Raw genomic sequence first — 15,305 nt, 5'->3', positions numbered from 1 at the left:
CTTCTTGATTAACAATTATTCTTCAGCTGAAATCTCATTTGTTTACTTGTCACTCTGGTCAGAAAATGCAGATTGGATACAACCATATAGATATCAGAGATACAGAAATTAAGTACTACTACCTCCTCCTACAGTTGTAGATCTGGTTAAAGAGGCATCCTCCTGTCCTTCGAGTTGCTTTTTAAGTTCTTCCGCAGATTCAGAATGGAGCTGCAGGAAGTCTTTTATGGCAAATGAAGCTTCCTCTTTAACTGGATTTATCATTCTCTGCAGAACTGGGATGTCTTCCTGTCGGACTCGCAAACAGAGTTTCTCCATCTCTCTCATATTGGCTCGGAGTTGCTGTAACAGTTTTAAGAGTTATTTTGTAGCTTACTACATAAGAGCACCAGACACCTTTTGTGTTTGGGAAGCAACTATCAACTTGATTATCTTTAAATAACCATAAAAAGTGCCATTTCTAAGTTTTAATAAACTATGACAAAAAAAAACCTCAAAAGTCCCAGCTTTCAAGCAATCCCTATGTTCCAGGTCACCTCTCCGCTCCATCCATTTTCGCTTCCAGACATTATTGTTTGACTGCAGCTGGCTTGCCTGTCAAAGATGCCCCCAATTGCTGTAAAAGCCCGTGCCTCCAATAACAGAGTGAATCCTTCCTTTGAACCCATCCTGGGTCTCCCAGACTCAGTTGTTTTGTGACCCAGCGCTATTCCCTGGTCTTTTTGTACTGCTCCTGCAGAAGAGTCACCCCGTAAGAAATAGAGCACTCTGCAGAGAAGGGGCTTGTCCTCACTTAAGGTAGCTCAACCTACAGATGATCCCTTCTGAGTAAATGACCCATCTCCTACTCCTCCTAAGTCGGATGACAGTCCTGTAGCTGACAGTGATACTGAGCGAGTCAGCGATTCAGTCACCTCAACCGGAGCTCAAAGCCGTCCATAGAGGAAGGCATCGGTACTTCCAAGCGCTTCTTACTCGGAGGTGCCACTATATCATAACCAGCTTGCTAAGTCCATTGTACTTTTAGTATTTGCTTGTGCTCATGAGTTCACTCAGTTCTCCATCTATAAAAAAAAATAACCAGGGGCAGTAGCTCCCAACACAGCAGTCCCTAAACAATGCAGTGAGGCGTCACCTGGACATACTGCCGAAGTCTTTTTGGACGTGGCCTACTTACCATAGGGGAAACTAAGCTATCTGCCCCAGGAGAATAAGAACCAAAGATCAAGGAAGAGATGATACCTATTATCTTCGCTGGCAAACTAATTTATCTGTAGTTATCAGCCAACTGCAAAACAAGGGAGAAACATTTTTGAAGCCATCCCCATCAATATTTTTTGCTTTTCTTGCTGTCAATTTTATACTTTATCCACTTCTCCAAGTAAAGAAGTCAGTTTGTTTTATTTTGGGTTTCAATTAAAGTATTTAACTAATTCATTCACTATGCAATTACTGAAGTTATTTCGGTGTCTGTGATCAATTTAGACTTTTGCCAAAATATTTACACAGGTTGCAACGTGTTGAAATAATAGCCAAATAAAGTAAGTGATTGCTTCTCAAAATTTCCCTTTTTTTATAATAAGTGACTGTGGTGATTATAGCACTTCAGGATACAATCATTCACAACCCCCAACTACCCCAAAACTATCATTTTCATTTTGTAAAGACAACTTCAGGGACAAAGGAGAAGGATTACTTCTTTTTTTGCAATATTTATATTCTTTTTTCAGAAGAAGGACAAATATATTTGTTTGACTGGAATATCAAATATAATAAAATACAGAAATATTTCTTTAGTTGCAGGAATTTTGAAAAGATATAAACTATTCACAACTAGCCAGAAGAGTCTGTGTGCAGGCATCTCCTGTGACATAAATTTCTGTCTACAGCAAAAATAGAGGGGGGTGTTTATTGCTTAGGCTAAAAATGCATGCAACTTTTCTTTTTCTTCAAATTCAAAGAAGAAATTTATAGTTTAAATTATACCACTCACTGTTTTAGGACAGTTTTTATCTAATTATAAAAAAAAAGGCTGTAATAAAAATAATATTCATTGCATTACATTATAAGATGATATAATAAATTATACTATTTGTTGCACTATTTACCAATTGTTTTGAATATTCTTCTCACAGCAGAACAAGAGAATGGATTAACACCAGTGAGCGGTTAGAAAAAGAAAGGTTTTCTTCAGTAATACAAACCAGGTACATGTAATGCCTTAGAATGGCAATATTGCTTACCCGGAAAAGCAGGAACTAGATGGAATTTATTTTAATTATATACACTAGTAGAATTTTTTTTTTTTAACAAGTATGAAAAAATAGTAGAAATATAATTAGAGAAGAAGGAAATTAATTCAACAACAAATTGAAGTAACACCGCATGAGCCATATTAGGCAATCAAAGAACTATTGATTCGCAAAAATAATTTGTCAAATTACTAAGAGTATATTCTATTGTATGCTTAAATTAAGAGTACTACTAGCCAACTTAGGCTGCATTATTTAAGGCTAACCCCAGGTAAAAACACTGATTAACACTAAAAAAAGGGGAGATACAAAAAGTGACTTTGTAAGATACTGAGTTGAATTAGAAACGTGATACCCAATAATTTTCCTCATACATTTCTCATCTTAATCTACCTTGCTCCTCCTGTTATCTTCCTCCCATAGTCTGCCCATAAGTACTGAAAAAGGGAGAATGTCATCACTGTCATAGGCCACCACGTGCCAAAATTCTCCGTTTATAAAATCTTGGAATTTCATTTAAAAGACAAAACGGGCCTAGCTAGACACATTTAATTATCTATTTTGTGAAAATTATATGCAGGGGACCGAGTGAAGTTGATCCTGCTGTTTTGTTTCAAGAAACAAAACTAGTATTATCCTGTCTTTGGCCATAATGGAGACAAAAAGCGATACGCCAAACAAAAACATGTTGTGAAACAGTCACAATAGTGAGTTTGGGATGAGCTAATAATGCTTCCAAAGCATATTCTTCAAAAAAAAAAAAAAAAAAAAAAAAAAATTTCCCAGTTGAAATTGAGTAAAACGTAGCTCTGCTAGGGATTTGCACCACTGCAGCTGCAGCTGGGGCAAATTACCAGTATAGCCAATGCACAGGTATAATGAAGACAGTTACTGTGCAGTGACCAACACAACCACCAACTTGCTGCTGGAGTTTTAAAAAAATCCTGAACAGAAGCTTTAAGAGATACGAACTATCCACCCCAAGGAATGGCTGAATCAGATCCTCACTGTCGCTGTTCATCACTACATTGCTGATCAAAGAGAAATATTTGTGAGAAAGAAGATGGAGGAGGAATCAGACAATGATATTTGCCTACTTGGCGAAATTTAATTTTAGTACCTCTTCCTTTGTGGTTCTGGAGAGAGGACTCTTGTTCCATTTATTGTCAATTAAGCAGAAGCTAAATGGATTCAGCCTAGCAAGAAAGCTAAGCCCCGCTGCGAGGAGACACGTCTTAGGAGCTCACCAGGGTGTAACATGATAAATGTTATGGATATGCAAATGATTGTGACTTCTTTTCATAATCATTTTAATGGGACAAAGTTTAATTTCTGGGTTGAGCATAAAAGTATATCACCCTCTTCCCAACTGTTTCCACTTTTAAAACCAAGCTTACTTAGTGAGGAAGGTAATACAAAATCCTGTTTTCATTTATGGGAACTCCTGAGTTTTGAACTCACCAAATTCAGCCCAAAAGACACAGAATTTTTCTTTATAATATTTGCAATTTTGGTCTGTTAACTTCCAAACCCAAATAACAGTCTTCGTTTCAAATGGCTTTCTCGCAAAAACTGTAGGAAAATAAAGCTGGCGAAAACCTTGGGAAGTCATGCCCTTAAAGCATGATCCGCTGTCCCTATTTATTTCTGACAGTTGTTTATCTGATCTGGTCTTAAAAGGACTTCTTCATGAAGAGCTACATCCTCCTTGATATTATATTACAAGAATTCATTATCCTAATTGCCACAGCATTTTTCCTCGTGTCTAACAGAAATCTCTCTTGCCTCAGTTTAAACCAGGTATTTCTAATCCTCTCTGTTCAAAACAGAGAAAGACAAGCCCTGCCCTCTTTGCAACCATCTCTTCCATGTTTGCAAACAGACAACACACCACTGCCAGGCATTCTTTGGGCAAAATAACTAAATTTGTCAGTCTTTCCAAACAAGTCTCGTTTTCCCTATTTCTGACCATTTTCATTGCTCTCCCTGAATACTCCCTGATCAGTCCATAGCTTCCTTAAAAGTGTGGTGCCCAAACTGGACTAACTGTCCTACCTGGGATCCTACTAATGCTGACCAAAGAGATTGTATGAGAGACTGCACTGACCACTCCCTGTTTATATATCCCACTATGTTTTTCGGCTTTTTGGTATCACTACCACACCATTAGCTCACTTTTACTCTGTGTCCTGCAAGTCCTCTTCTGCAGAAGTGCTGCCCCAACAGCTTCCCATGCTGGATCTATACAGCCAACGATTGTCCTTGTCCCCATCCAAAAACATACTGATTTTTCAGGTCTTTTCTCAACATCGTTATGAATTCTGATCCTGTCCTCTCCACCAGAATCCCTGAGTCTCTCTCAGCTTTATGCTGTTTGCATATTTTTGCTATGTAATGAAACTAATGTTACATAGCTATTACATAGTGCTTTCATCCCTAGGTCTCAAAGGACTTTATTGGAGTGAGGTTCACTGTTCTTCTTGAATAGATGCAGAACTGAAGGAGGGACACAAAGTCTGAGCCTAGTTTTTCCTAGAGCGTCCACAAATTTGGAGGTAGGTCTGGGAGATCCACCAGGATGGTGGATTCACTATATGATGTGAATAAATACAATGGATTTTTTTTCAGAAAAGTAAATGAGAAGTGCCATGGTTTTCACAAGTACCGTGAAAAATCTATTGACTCTATCAACACATCCAAAATGGAAAGAAACAGCGAAGTCATACATAATGAAGTTGCACTGCTTTTCCATTCTTTCCAAAATCTTTACAAACACATTCAATAAAACACAAAGAATAAATTTCTATCAGAAAGTAAAACACAAAAAGAGACAAATGAGCCAAAGGAGAGCTTCATTTAAACTTTTTTTTTTTTTAAATCACTTTTGCTGAAAATGACTGTACATGTCTGCCCATTAAGCTTGCCTTATTACTCAGCACAGTTTTAAATAAGTAAGAGAAGGAACTATTATAAGTATTCAGTTTTTAGAATTATCTTTAAAAACACGAAGTATCTTCCCATATGCTGCTCCTCCTAAGTGGCTTATGAACAGGAGTTCCTCTACAGATGTCTTGGACTTGTGAGAAAAGTGACAGACTCCCTAAGGGATTCAGAAGTCTTAACAGTAATTTTCAGAAAACCAATAAACCTTATTTATACAAAAGAGTAAAAATTCTTCATTTTTTTCAGTATTTGTTTTTCAGAGCAGTAATTTTTCTTCACTAATGGTGACAGCAGAATTTTCAAACGTGATGAAAAATGGATGCTGTGTTTCCATAGACTTACTGTAGGCCACCTTAATATATCATCATCACTTCACACTCAAATACATAACACTGGTGAACGTCAACACCAATGTTACACCTGCCTCTTGTGTGCAACCAATTTCATTACAATTGAGAAAAAGTAACACATGACAACAAAGAAGGAAATAATGGAATTCCTATTCAACAGCAGGCAAACACACGCAGCGACCCGCAGTACCGTGCCACGGCAGAGAGCTTGGGCTACACTGCCACAGCATGCTGATGACTAAGGACACATAACACCACAAGGAAAAGAGGTAGTAACAAAGAGCGTAAGGACACCTCGGTGCTTCAGTGCTGACCCAGCGTGAGGCCCCCAGGCACCAGGATAAACACCAGGTCCGCATGGCTCCACCTGGTACAAGTGTCGAAGGGCTGAGATGGGACCAAAACCCTTGAAAAGGCAGCAGTGACTTGAGCTGTAGGATTATTTCCATGTAACATCTCTACCAGCTATGGAAATATCTGAAGTTCTATCTAAGGCCCCCAGCAACAGCTACCTGAAAATCGCAGTGTCAGTATCTGCTTCAGCCACACATCCTTGGCAAGGCTGATGTTCGCAGAGCGCTCAGAAACTCCAGCACTTCACTTACTCTATCCCCATCCTACAGCCTACACTGCTCCTAACGCTACCAGATAACTGAATCATGGTGGTCATGCCATTATTCCACCCAATCTCTGCCACCATCATTCTCTTTTTCTTCTTCTTAGTTGTATTATCATTAAATGTAATGTCATATACACTTTCCAATGGTTTACGCTTTACACTCTTTATGCTGAAATAGTACATGGATGACACAGGATCTGTCATGTCCAACAAACCAGTCCCTTTTTCTCTTTATCTCCTGTCTTCCATGCATTAATCACTGTCAACTCTCCCTCCATTCTGCATGTTGTTGTTTTAAATTAAGAAGTAAATAGCACCTCCAAACAAACCCACCACCTTAAAGCCTCTCAAACATAAATATGATTTTTAAGGAAGTATTGCAGTAGCTTAGCTGTGCAAATGTAATCTTACCTTCCCTTAGCTTCTCTGGACTTTGTTCGAAGTAATGTAATAAAGGATATATGTTACAAATTTCTTGGCACAGGCCAAAGAAAATCTGAGTTTTAGGATATATTTACCCTACAGATGGCCACAGGCTGCAATAGTGAACTGATATTACACGGCCCTGCACTGATACCATAAACAATCTCCTGCAGCAATAAAGATACTCATCTACCCTCCTTCTCATGCTCTCCCAGTATATTGCGCAGTATTCCAGAAAGATACTTAATTTAAAGACTGCATAATTTTAAAGATGGTGTAGAAGACATGAGCCATACAACTAAGTTTTGAAGATTTATGCAAAAGAGAGCTGACTGAAAACCATCTTTTACTTGTAAACCATTTTCAGTTGAAATGGAAATCATAAAAGTGAAAAAGAAAAAAAAATAGATTAACATTTTTCAAGTAGCTTTCCACGTTAGAGCAACACAGTGGAGAGACTATGTCTGCCCAGGTATGTTTTGCAGAACAGAGTCTCCTTTTGTGGGCTGAATATAGACTAAAGCCAGATCATTTGTCCACAGTATTTTTCCTTTTTTTGTTCAATGCCTTATATCCTCTCTAGTAACTGCAGCATTTTTCTACCTCTCACTATGAATATGATTAAAGCAGTCCTTGGATGTTACAACTGTTAGAATACTGCCATTTCACTGAAATTAACTTAAATCTTGCAATAATTAACTAACTGTATGGTATAGTCAGCATATATGAGGCAAAGCCTAGCAAAACTGCGTATTTATTCAGGCCCTAGCATTTCAAGAAGTCCACAGACCATCCCTAAAAATGAAAATCTGCAAGAGCACATTTGTGAAAACTAATACACAGTATGTAAGAGCTATTTTCTCAGTATTTTTGAAAGGGTGTCATCATGCCCTATACAAAGATTTCCCGGTTTCTTCACTTTCCTTTTTAGAAGTTTTTAATGTGGCATCCAGTCACCAGAAAGAAGAGGTATACATTTATGCTCCTCTATACTTCTATTATAATTTTGACCATCATCAAAAGTACAACAGAAGTAATTATTCTGGGTAAACTGAAAATTCAGAAAAATGGCTAATTATGTGCACATGGATTAAATGTAGAGTGGCTGTGCATATATTTGTCTAAAACCTGTGGTGAATGCCTTGGGTCAATATTGACTTAGGGATTCCTAATGTATTTTTACAACATCTAATTTTGAGAGCAAAGTGTGTGCTGCAGAGAACATTTGGTATCACAATAATTAATCTGATTTCTTCGCAAACAAACAGATCACAAGTCCATTGGTAAACATTTAAACAGCTTACAGCAAACACATTCTACATGTCATATAATTTATTATCAAGTACTCCAGACTCCTAACTATTTAATTAAAACAAAGAGCTAGTCTACTCTTCTTGCATGGACCCAGACACTTATTCTGCTCTCTGGGTATCAGAATGTGAACGACTTCAATGCATAACTTGCACCCAGATCTAAAAGCAGTAAGCATTAAATAAAACATAAGAAAATTTATTTTGGCTGAAAGTGAAAATGGCAGGCTTTAGGTTCAAGACAAATATAAATGTTTCTAAAGACAAATATGAGGTTTTATTACTAAAGCACTTAATGTATTTGAAAACATCATCTTCAACATGATTACTTTTTCTCTAATTATCAATGGATTTTGTCTTGCTAAACAAATGACACTGATAATAAAGAGTTCCAAGAGAAGCCTTTCTTCCCCTCAGATGTGAAAACAGATTAGAGCACAGACATTAGCAAACACATGCTTACTACACCACACCTGTTAGAATGCCATTGTTTTAACAGGACTTCCACATTTGGAAGACACTTTTGAAATTAAGAATAAACTTATTTTATATTCAAATTTCAAAAATGCTTTGTGAAAAATCAAAATAAACATTCAAACCTCCAAACGACAGAAACATCAAGTGGATTTCATATATAACTTCTCATAATCTACACTAAAAAAGCTCATTAACACCTTTCATTCCTCAAAAAAGATACGTAACTCCAGCTCTGCCTACTGTCTAATACTGTCATTCAATCGGGATTAAGTTCTTCTTTCTGAGTTTTTTTCATTTTCAGTCTGGCCTAATTTCCCACAGAAGTCAGTAAGGCACTGCAACAAACACGGGAATTTACAGTATTAGAATTATAAAATACAGTGGTTTAGGACTGTGCTACCTCTGCTGGCAAAGCCTGCTTGTCTAGATGCAGCGTAGGTAACAAAAAGTTTGTTCTAGCAACAAAGTCATGTCCCTCCTCTGAACACCACCTATGAAACCAACACAAGATGCCTCTCCTGCTGGCAAAGATATGTCTGTCCCCAGAATCTTGCCAGTACAGCATGTTATAACCACTAGCTGCTCTATCTGTATCAGCAAACTTTGCAGTGCAGATCTGGTCTTTGTGTTTTTCTGTATTGATAATCTTTTTGGCTGTGTGCTATTTAGCAGTGTGAAAGCTGATGTTTGGAATTAGCTTCTGCATCATTTTCATCAAGACATGCATTTTTTTTAGAAACAGATGTGAGATTCCCTGTGTGCTGAGTTATGGGTGACTATGCATGAAGTCACTGAGATGACGCCATACTGACAAATGTGTCTGGTATTTCCTCCTTTGAATGATGTTATGCATCTAACAAGAGATTTGCACACCGAAGTAGTAGTCCGGATGTTCTGTGTTTGGTCTGAAACCATGCTCTAAAATTAACAGTATCCCTTATTGCAATTCCTGTCTTCTAATGTAGTAATGTAAGAGGATAGTTTGTGAAAGACCAGAGTCTCCAAACTTCTGTTTGTTCAAGAATCCTGAAACATTTCTGACTGTATTTGCCTCATAGGACACAATTAGGAAAACCCTACTTTTTAAATGAAGTAAAGCAATACCATGTACTTGACAAATCCATCTGTCAAATATACATCCCTGTGAAGATCCATCCCTGAGGTAACCAGTACTATGTAAGTAATTTAATTCCATTAATATCATGGTCATATTAATACCCTTACCTGAACTGTTCGTCCTGCGTTAATGTGCTCTTCGTGCAATCTGTCCCAGAGCCTGCATCTTTGATACTAAAATAAAGGAAAAATACGCCATATAATTGCTATTTTTACCAACTAGCTATGCAGAAAAAAGGAACCTTCAGTAAATAATCACTTTACTTTTCCAAAATTGACAGTAAAGAAGCTCAGTGATATGCATTTCCACTGCAAAATTAGAGAGGTAAATAGCAATGTATTTTCTGAATAATTTTGTACAACATATATTTCTGAACTGCAGATAACCAGGGTTTCAGCATCAGTTTTTAACAACAAAGAGATACTGCAGCATCCTGATGCTGCTGTGGTATAAATCACTTGGTGGTCAGTAAGACGAAGGGCAGAAGTAGGAAAAAGGAATGGAGTAGGGGATAAGCAGTACTGGTCATACAGGACAACAGGTATCTGATATTATTTACAAAGAGAATTGCATTCATTACGCAGCACTACTGTCCACATTTACACTTACCATTTCTATATAGTTACAAACACAGTTACGAGAACCATCAGGGCAGATTTGGCACCTGCATGAGGCTCCACTAACTTCCAATGGGAAACTATCCATACAGCACTTTCCACGGGACAGAGACCAGAGTAATTATTCCATTAGCAGAGAGCAAGTTTTGCAAAAGAACTACGTATCATCACATAGAAACCTTATCATCACTAAAATTAATCAATCCCTGCTATTGCCAATTGACATAAATAATATAGAGACATTATCATGAAAAATAGTAAAACAATAGAAGTAGAAGCTGTGATTCCTGGAATATGTGCTAAAACCATCAAAGACTGCATTTACAATACTAGACAATATTAGAACATTCTTTTTAATTGTCTAAATAACAAGACAAAATATTTACTGTGATTTGTGAGGTATTTTTATGTAAAGTTTAATTCCTCAATTTCTAAATATGCTTTTTTACCAATAAAAAACTTCATCTACAGCCTACATGTTTCCTTAATTCTTTTCATAATTTTAGAGGCCATAGTAATAAAGACCACAGCTTACTCAGCTTCCTAAAATACAATGAGAAATCTGAAGTTACTTCTTATTTTCAGAGAAAAAAGCTCTTGCATGTTAGGATTTTGTAGTGCTATGGAGGAGAAAAGGTTTAGTGTTCAACTAAGTCAAATTAAAGTGATTTTTCTAGGAAACTAGCAACTTCTGCGTAAATTATTATGCCATTAAAATCACTGCCATTGTTCTTTAAAATAAAATGGGACAAAAAAATCTGTATCAACAGTAGGTCTTCCAATTCAATCATCCCTGAAAGAGTACTGAAACAGGAATTTCTGAGGGTGGAACAGAAGGGGTTTGGGGAAAAATTACCTTTTCAATTTGAGCTGACTGTAATATATTGTCCACATACCGAATAATAAAAAAAACTGTTTTCCAGTTAAGAACAACAAGACGAATTCCTCAGGAAACCTTTATTGCTCTTTATAATTTCTACTAGAAAGACTCAGCACATTTATCTGCTTTATATATTTAGTAGTTATGTTACTTTGCTTTGAAATTCCTAGTATGCTAGTGATGACCTCAAAGAATGCAATGACTTAATACACCCAGTGCAATGACATTCATATGGTCAGAGAATTCTTCCTTGTTGACTTCTCTTTGTCACCCAACACAAAGTAGGCCATACTTCTGGGCAATGTTCACTATGAGGGACTCAAGGATAGCAAACCTTGAGGAGAGATGGTATTGCCATTATTCATCACTAACAAATACATGTAAAACTAAGGGAGGTCCATGAAGTAAAAATACCTATGGAATCCTAACCTGTTAGAGTGGGTCCAGAGGATGGTCATGAAAATGGTCAGAGGGATGGAACACCTCTCCTGTGAGGAAAGGCTGAGAGAGTTGGGGTTTTTCAGCCTGGAGAAGAGAAGGCTCCGGGGAGACGCCATTGCAGCCTTTCAATATATAAAGGGGGCTTAGAAGGAAGATGGAGAGACACTTTTTACCAAGGCCTGTAGTGACAGGATAAGGAGCAATGGTTTTAAAATGAAAGAGGGTAAGTTTAGATTGGACATAAGAAAGAAATTTTCTACGATGAGGATGGTGAGACAGTGGAACAGGTTGCACAGAGAAGTTGTGGACACCCCCTCACTGGAAATGTTCAAGGCCAGGTTGGCCGGGGCTTTGAGCAACCTGATCTAGTGGAAGATGTCCCTGCCCATGGCAGGGGGGTTGGACTAGACAGTCTGTAAAGGTCCCTTCCAAACCACTCTATGTTTCCATGAGTCTACGGTATTTAAACGTAATTGTGCTATAGCCAAATAGTTTGTATTCCACATCAGAAATACAAAACATAATGTCCCTCTTAGACAACCTCTTTTCCTCTTTGTCCCATTCTCCTTTGAGAACTCTCTTTAGAAAGAAACCTTCGTCCTTATGCTTTGGATCCCTTCCATTTCTCCTTGAAAGTATCCAAGTGGACATGGAGAGAACTCAAAGCTTTTGATAATATCCTCTGCATTAATTTTTGTAGCAGGTAGTGCTCACCAACATTTCTAAAAGCTCTATAATAAATGTCTTATATGAATGTATACATTCTGATGAAGACTGCAGTAAGACTCAGATATCTTAATTTCTCATTTTGTGTAACCTTTATGTATCTTCCCACCACAGGAATGGTCCCCAGCCAAAGGTAAAAAGTGTTTCGCAAACATTCTTTTACTTTGGCACAGTCATAGGAAATGAAATTAAAACTGAGCGCAACAGAGAAAAGGATGCCATGTCTTACAGCACTTTTTTTTTCAAGGATCGTTGCGTATCACCAACGAAGTTTAGGACAGCATGCCAAAATCTCCACCTTCCTGTAGTACCATGACAATTGCTTTCATCTAACAGAGGCTAACACAAAGTTGTAACTCTTTTGGATAAGCATGCATTTTATTCCCTCTTTTGGAGTGAAAGACCATCCAATCCACAGAATGTGCTTTAGAAAACAAGAACTCTTTGGGGAAAACATTAAAAGAAAAAAACCCAAGTCTAGAGTACTGATTTCTTAAGGATGTAAGTTGTAAGACTTTAGAAACTGTCATATGGAAAGTTGGACTCCCAAATACTCAGGAAGCAATGCTATGACGATGGATTTATGGTAGCCACTTCCTCTGAAAAGGTGTACTCAAGGTCAAATTTCATTATATATTGATTTTATAGTTTCTTCAAACAGTGATTTAGTAGGTTAATTGTTTGGACTATCTCTGGAACCTAAGGTTTAAATCAATATTCATGAAATGAGGTTAGAGATATTGGCTTCATCATAAGTAAATAATGTTGCTGCTCTAAGCAATTTGACATAATTAGTGATTTTTGCTTAAAAGTAGCCTGTAAAATAAACAGGACCAGATTCTACAAAATTATCCTTTTACCTCTAGGGATGTTTGGTTTACGTGGCTGAAAGTTAATTTTAAAAAAGTGTTTTAGAGAAAACCATTTAAGCTGCTGATGCTGACAGCTCACAAAAGTACTGTAACACATTTGTTATGGCTAAAATGCATGTAAAAGATATAAAAATGTAAATTATTATGGAAGTATTTCAACCAAACTATTGCTAGTGTTCTGATAATCTAAAACTATCTAGAGTGACAGATTTCAAATTCAGATTTGCCATATACTTATTCTCACCTTCTCATAAATCTAACAATAGAGTAAACTTTGGAATATTTATAGTTCTTACAGCCAGAAAAATGTTTAAAAAAAAAAAAAAAAACAAACTTTCAAATTTTAAGAACATTACACTGAGTGTGGACTTTTTAAAGAATCTGGCATTTAGGGACTATATTTATACTCAGATGCATTACTTCTCATAAATGTTTGTCTATTGTATTTTTTGTCAATACACCGAAGTTCTGAAGCCTTCAGTACTGCTGAATACCTTCTGCTACAGTTATCAACTGTTTATTTGAAGGTTTTAGTTACTTGTGTCTAATAATTCTGTTAATTACTAATACAAATATCAAATCTGCCAGGACTTACACTGTCTAGGGATGCAGAAATTTTTAATTAATAGTACTCTGAAATCAGAGAGACAAATCTGTACTAAACGTTGCTACCACTTCTTGCTTTTATAAAAGTGTTGTTCTAGAGGAAATGCAGTTAACGCTTTAAAGAACTATGTTTACAATTATTTAAGGATTTTTCTGATATGCAAATTTTATTATGTTGACTAAACAGATGATTCACATTGATACAAGCAACCTGAAAATCTCAAGAAATGTCCAAACCAGATACTTTTAGATTGCATCAGATTTTTACATTCAAAATATAAAATTCAACTCAATAAAGCATCCTGGTATTTCAATGTGATTATTGAGTGCCATAAGAGAAACACTGCTGTTTGTATTGCCCATAATTAAACTCTGGCTAAGCATGAGTTTCTCTGACAATGCTTTGAACAAAGTGTTAAATCAGAACTAACCTAAAGACTCGTTTTATCCTGAGTGCTAATATTTTCTGCATTTTCTTCTAGACACAGAAAACTCTCCTTACAACGATCTCCCGTTCCGTCTGCAAAACAGGAATGCTTGACTCAAATATGTTGCTGGGCCAATAAAGACTTCAGCGGACCAACACATGGCTGAATTAAGTGGAACGTGTTACACCCCTTCCCTGACACCACGGTAACACTATCTGGCTAGGTACAGCATAATTATACTTTGTCTAAATACATAAAAGATTGGATCAACCAGTAACTGGCTACCGCTCCTCACTGACCAGGTTCTGCAAAACGCAGCAATTCCCACTCACACTGGTTAAATACTACACAGGATAATAACTGATCATGACTGTTTCTCATTGCAACACCCAATGCCTTTTGAAGCTTCTTGATAGGGTTTTTATATAGCCAAAATGAACGGGGTTTTACATATATGGATAATACTTAGTGAAGAACCTATTTAGCTGTATAAAGTAATACTCTTCCAAAAAAAATCAAGCAGTGTAACAGTTATGCCCATCCCCTCCATCCTCTCTCCCTAAGTACTATCTTACACACATCAGAAGCTTATCTTCACCTTCAAAGCGCAACAAAACCATTTGTGTAACATGAATGTGCCCTGCTAATCACTTCCCATTCTGTACTGGCAGGTCAGCTCCCCCCTCCCATCACCAGACTAAGTTCTTCCAGTGCCCACCCGTTTGCTCTTCTCAGGCAAGGCCGTAGCTTTTATGCCACCCTTTTGCGGGTATTTATTAACGACATCCCTCAATTTCTGGATGCCTTCCTCAAGGCCCTGAAGAACGGTACACCTCACTGCTCCACACTCATTGATGCTGTTGGTGTTAACTGAAGTGCTGCCCTGAAGATATGATTTTTAACATAACTTTAACATAAGCCAACTGTGGACCAAAAACTACCTCTCTGCAACCAAGAAATCCCACTTGGTGCATTTTATGACAAATGCATGTTGCTTCCATGCACAGTTGTGCAACTTCTGTTTAGAGAAAGAAGGGAACAACCTAGCTACCAAGACTGTCTATATTTGAATGAATATTTGGCCACCGAGGCGAAGGGCTCCGGACCGGAGGATCGCGCCGGGGGACCCTTCCTGAAGCGGCAAAACCGCGGCAAAACCCGCAAAAAGCAAAGGCGCAGGGAGCGAGAGGGTGCCCCAGCCCCCCACCCCGAGCCGGAGGAGGGAGCCCCTGACGAGCGGCAGC

General features: G+C 37.5%; 1 protein-coding gene across 2 annotated transcripts in view; it reads right to left on the bottom strand.

The window, feature by feature from the left end:
• The window catches only part of STX17 (syntaxin 17), a 33,737-nt gene that overhangs the window by 11,343 nt on the left and 7,089 nt on the right, over positions 1 to 15,305 (bottom strand). The window contains exons 2-3 of one of the 2 annotated variants that reach the window (XM_009324921.1): positions 9,599 to 9,664; positions 120 to 342 (exon numbers count right to left, since the gene is read on the bottom strand). In XM_009324921.1, the coding sequence (XP_009323196.1) occupies positions 120 to 342; positions 9,599 to 9,664 (289 nt within the window). The remainder of the gene's footprint in view (positions 1 to 119; positions 343 to 9,598; positions 9,665 to 15,305) is intronic. The other variant, XM_009324922.1, reaches the window with a different exon arrangement.

This window comes from Pygoscelis adeliae, unplaced genomic scaffold (assembly GCF_000699105.1).
Source record: "Pygoscelis adeliae isolate BGI_AS28 unplaced genomic scaffold, ASM69910v1 Scaffold135, whole genome shotgun sequence".
Classification (NCBI taxonomy): Eukaryota; Metazoa; Chordata; class Aves; order Sphenisciformes; family Spheniscidae; genus Pygoscelis; species Pygoscelis adeliae.
The sequence above is the reverse complement of the archived record's forward strand: the minus strand, read 5'-3'. Positions and strand labels throughout refer to the sequence as shown.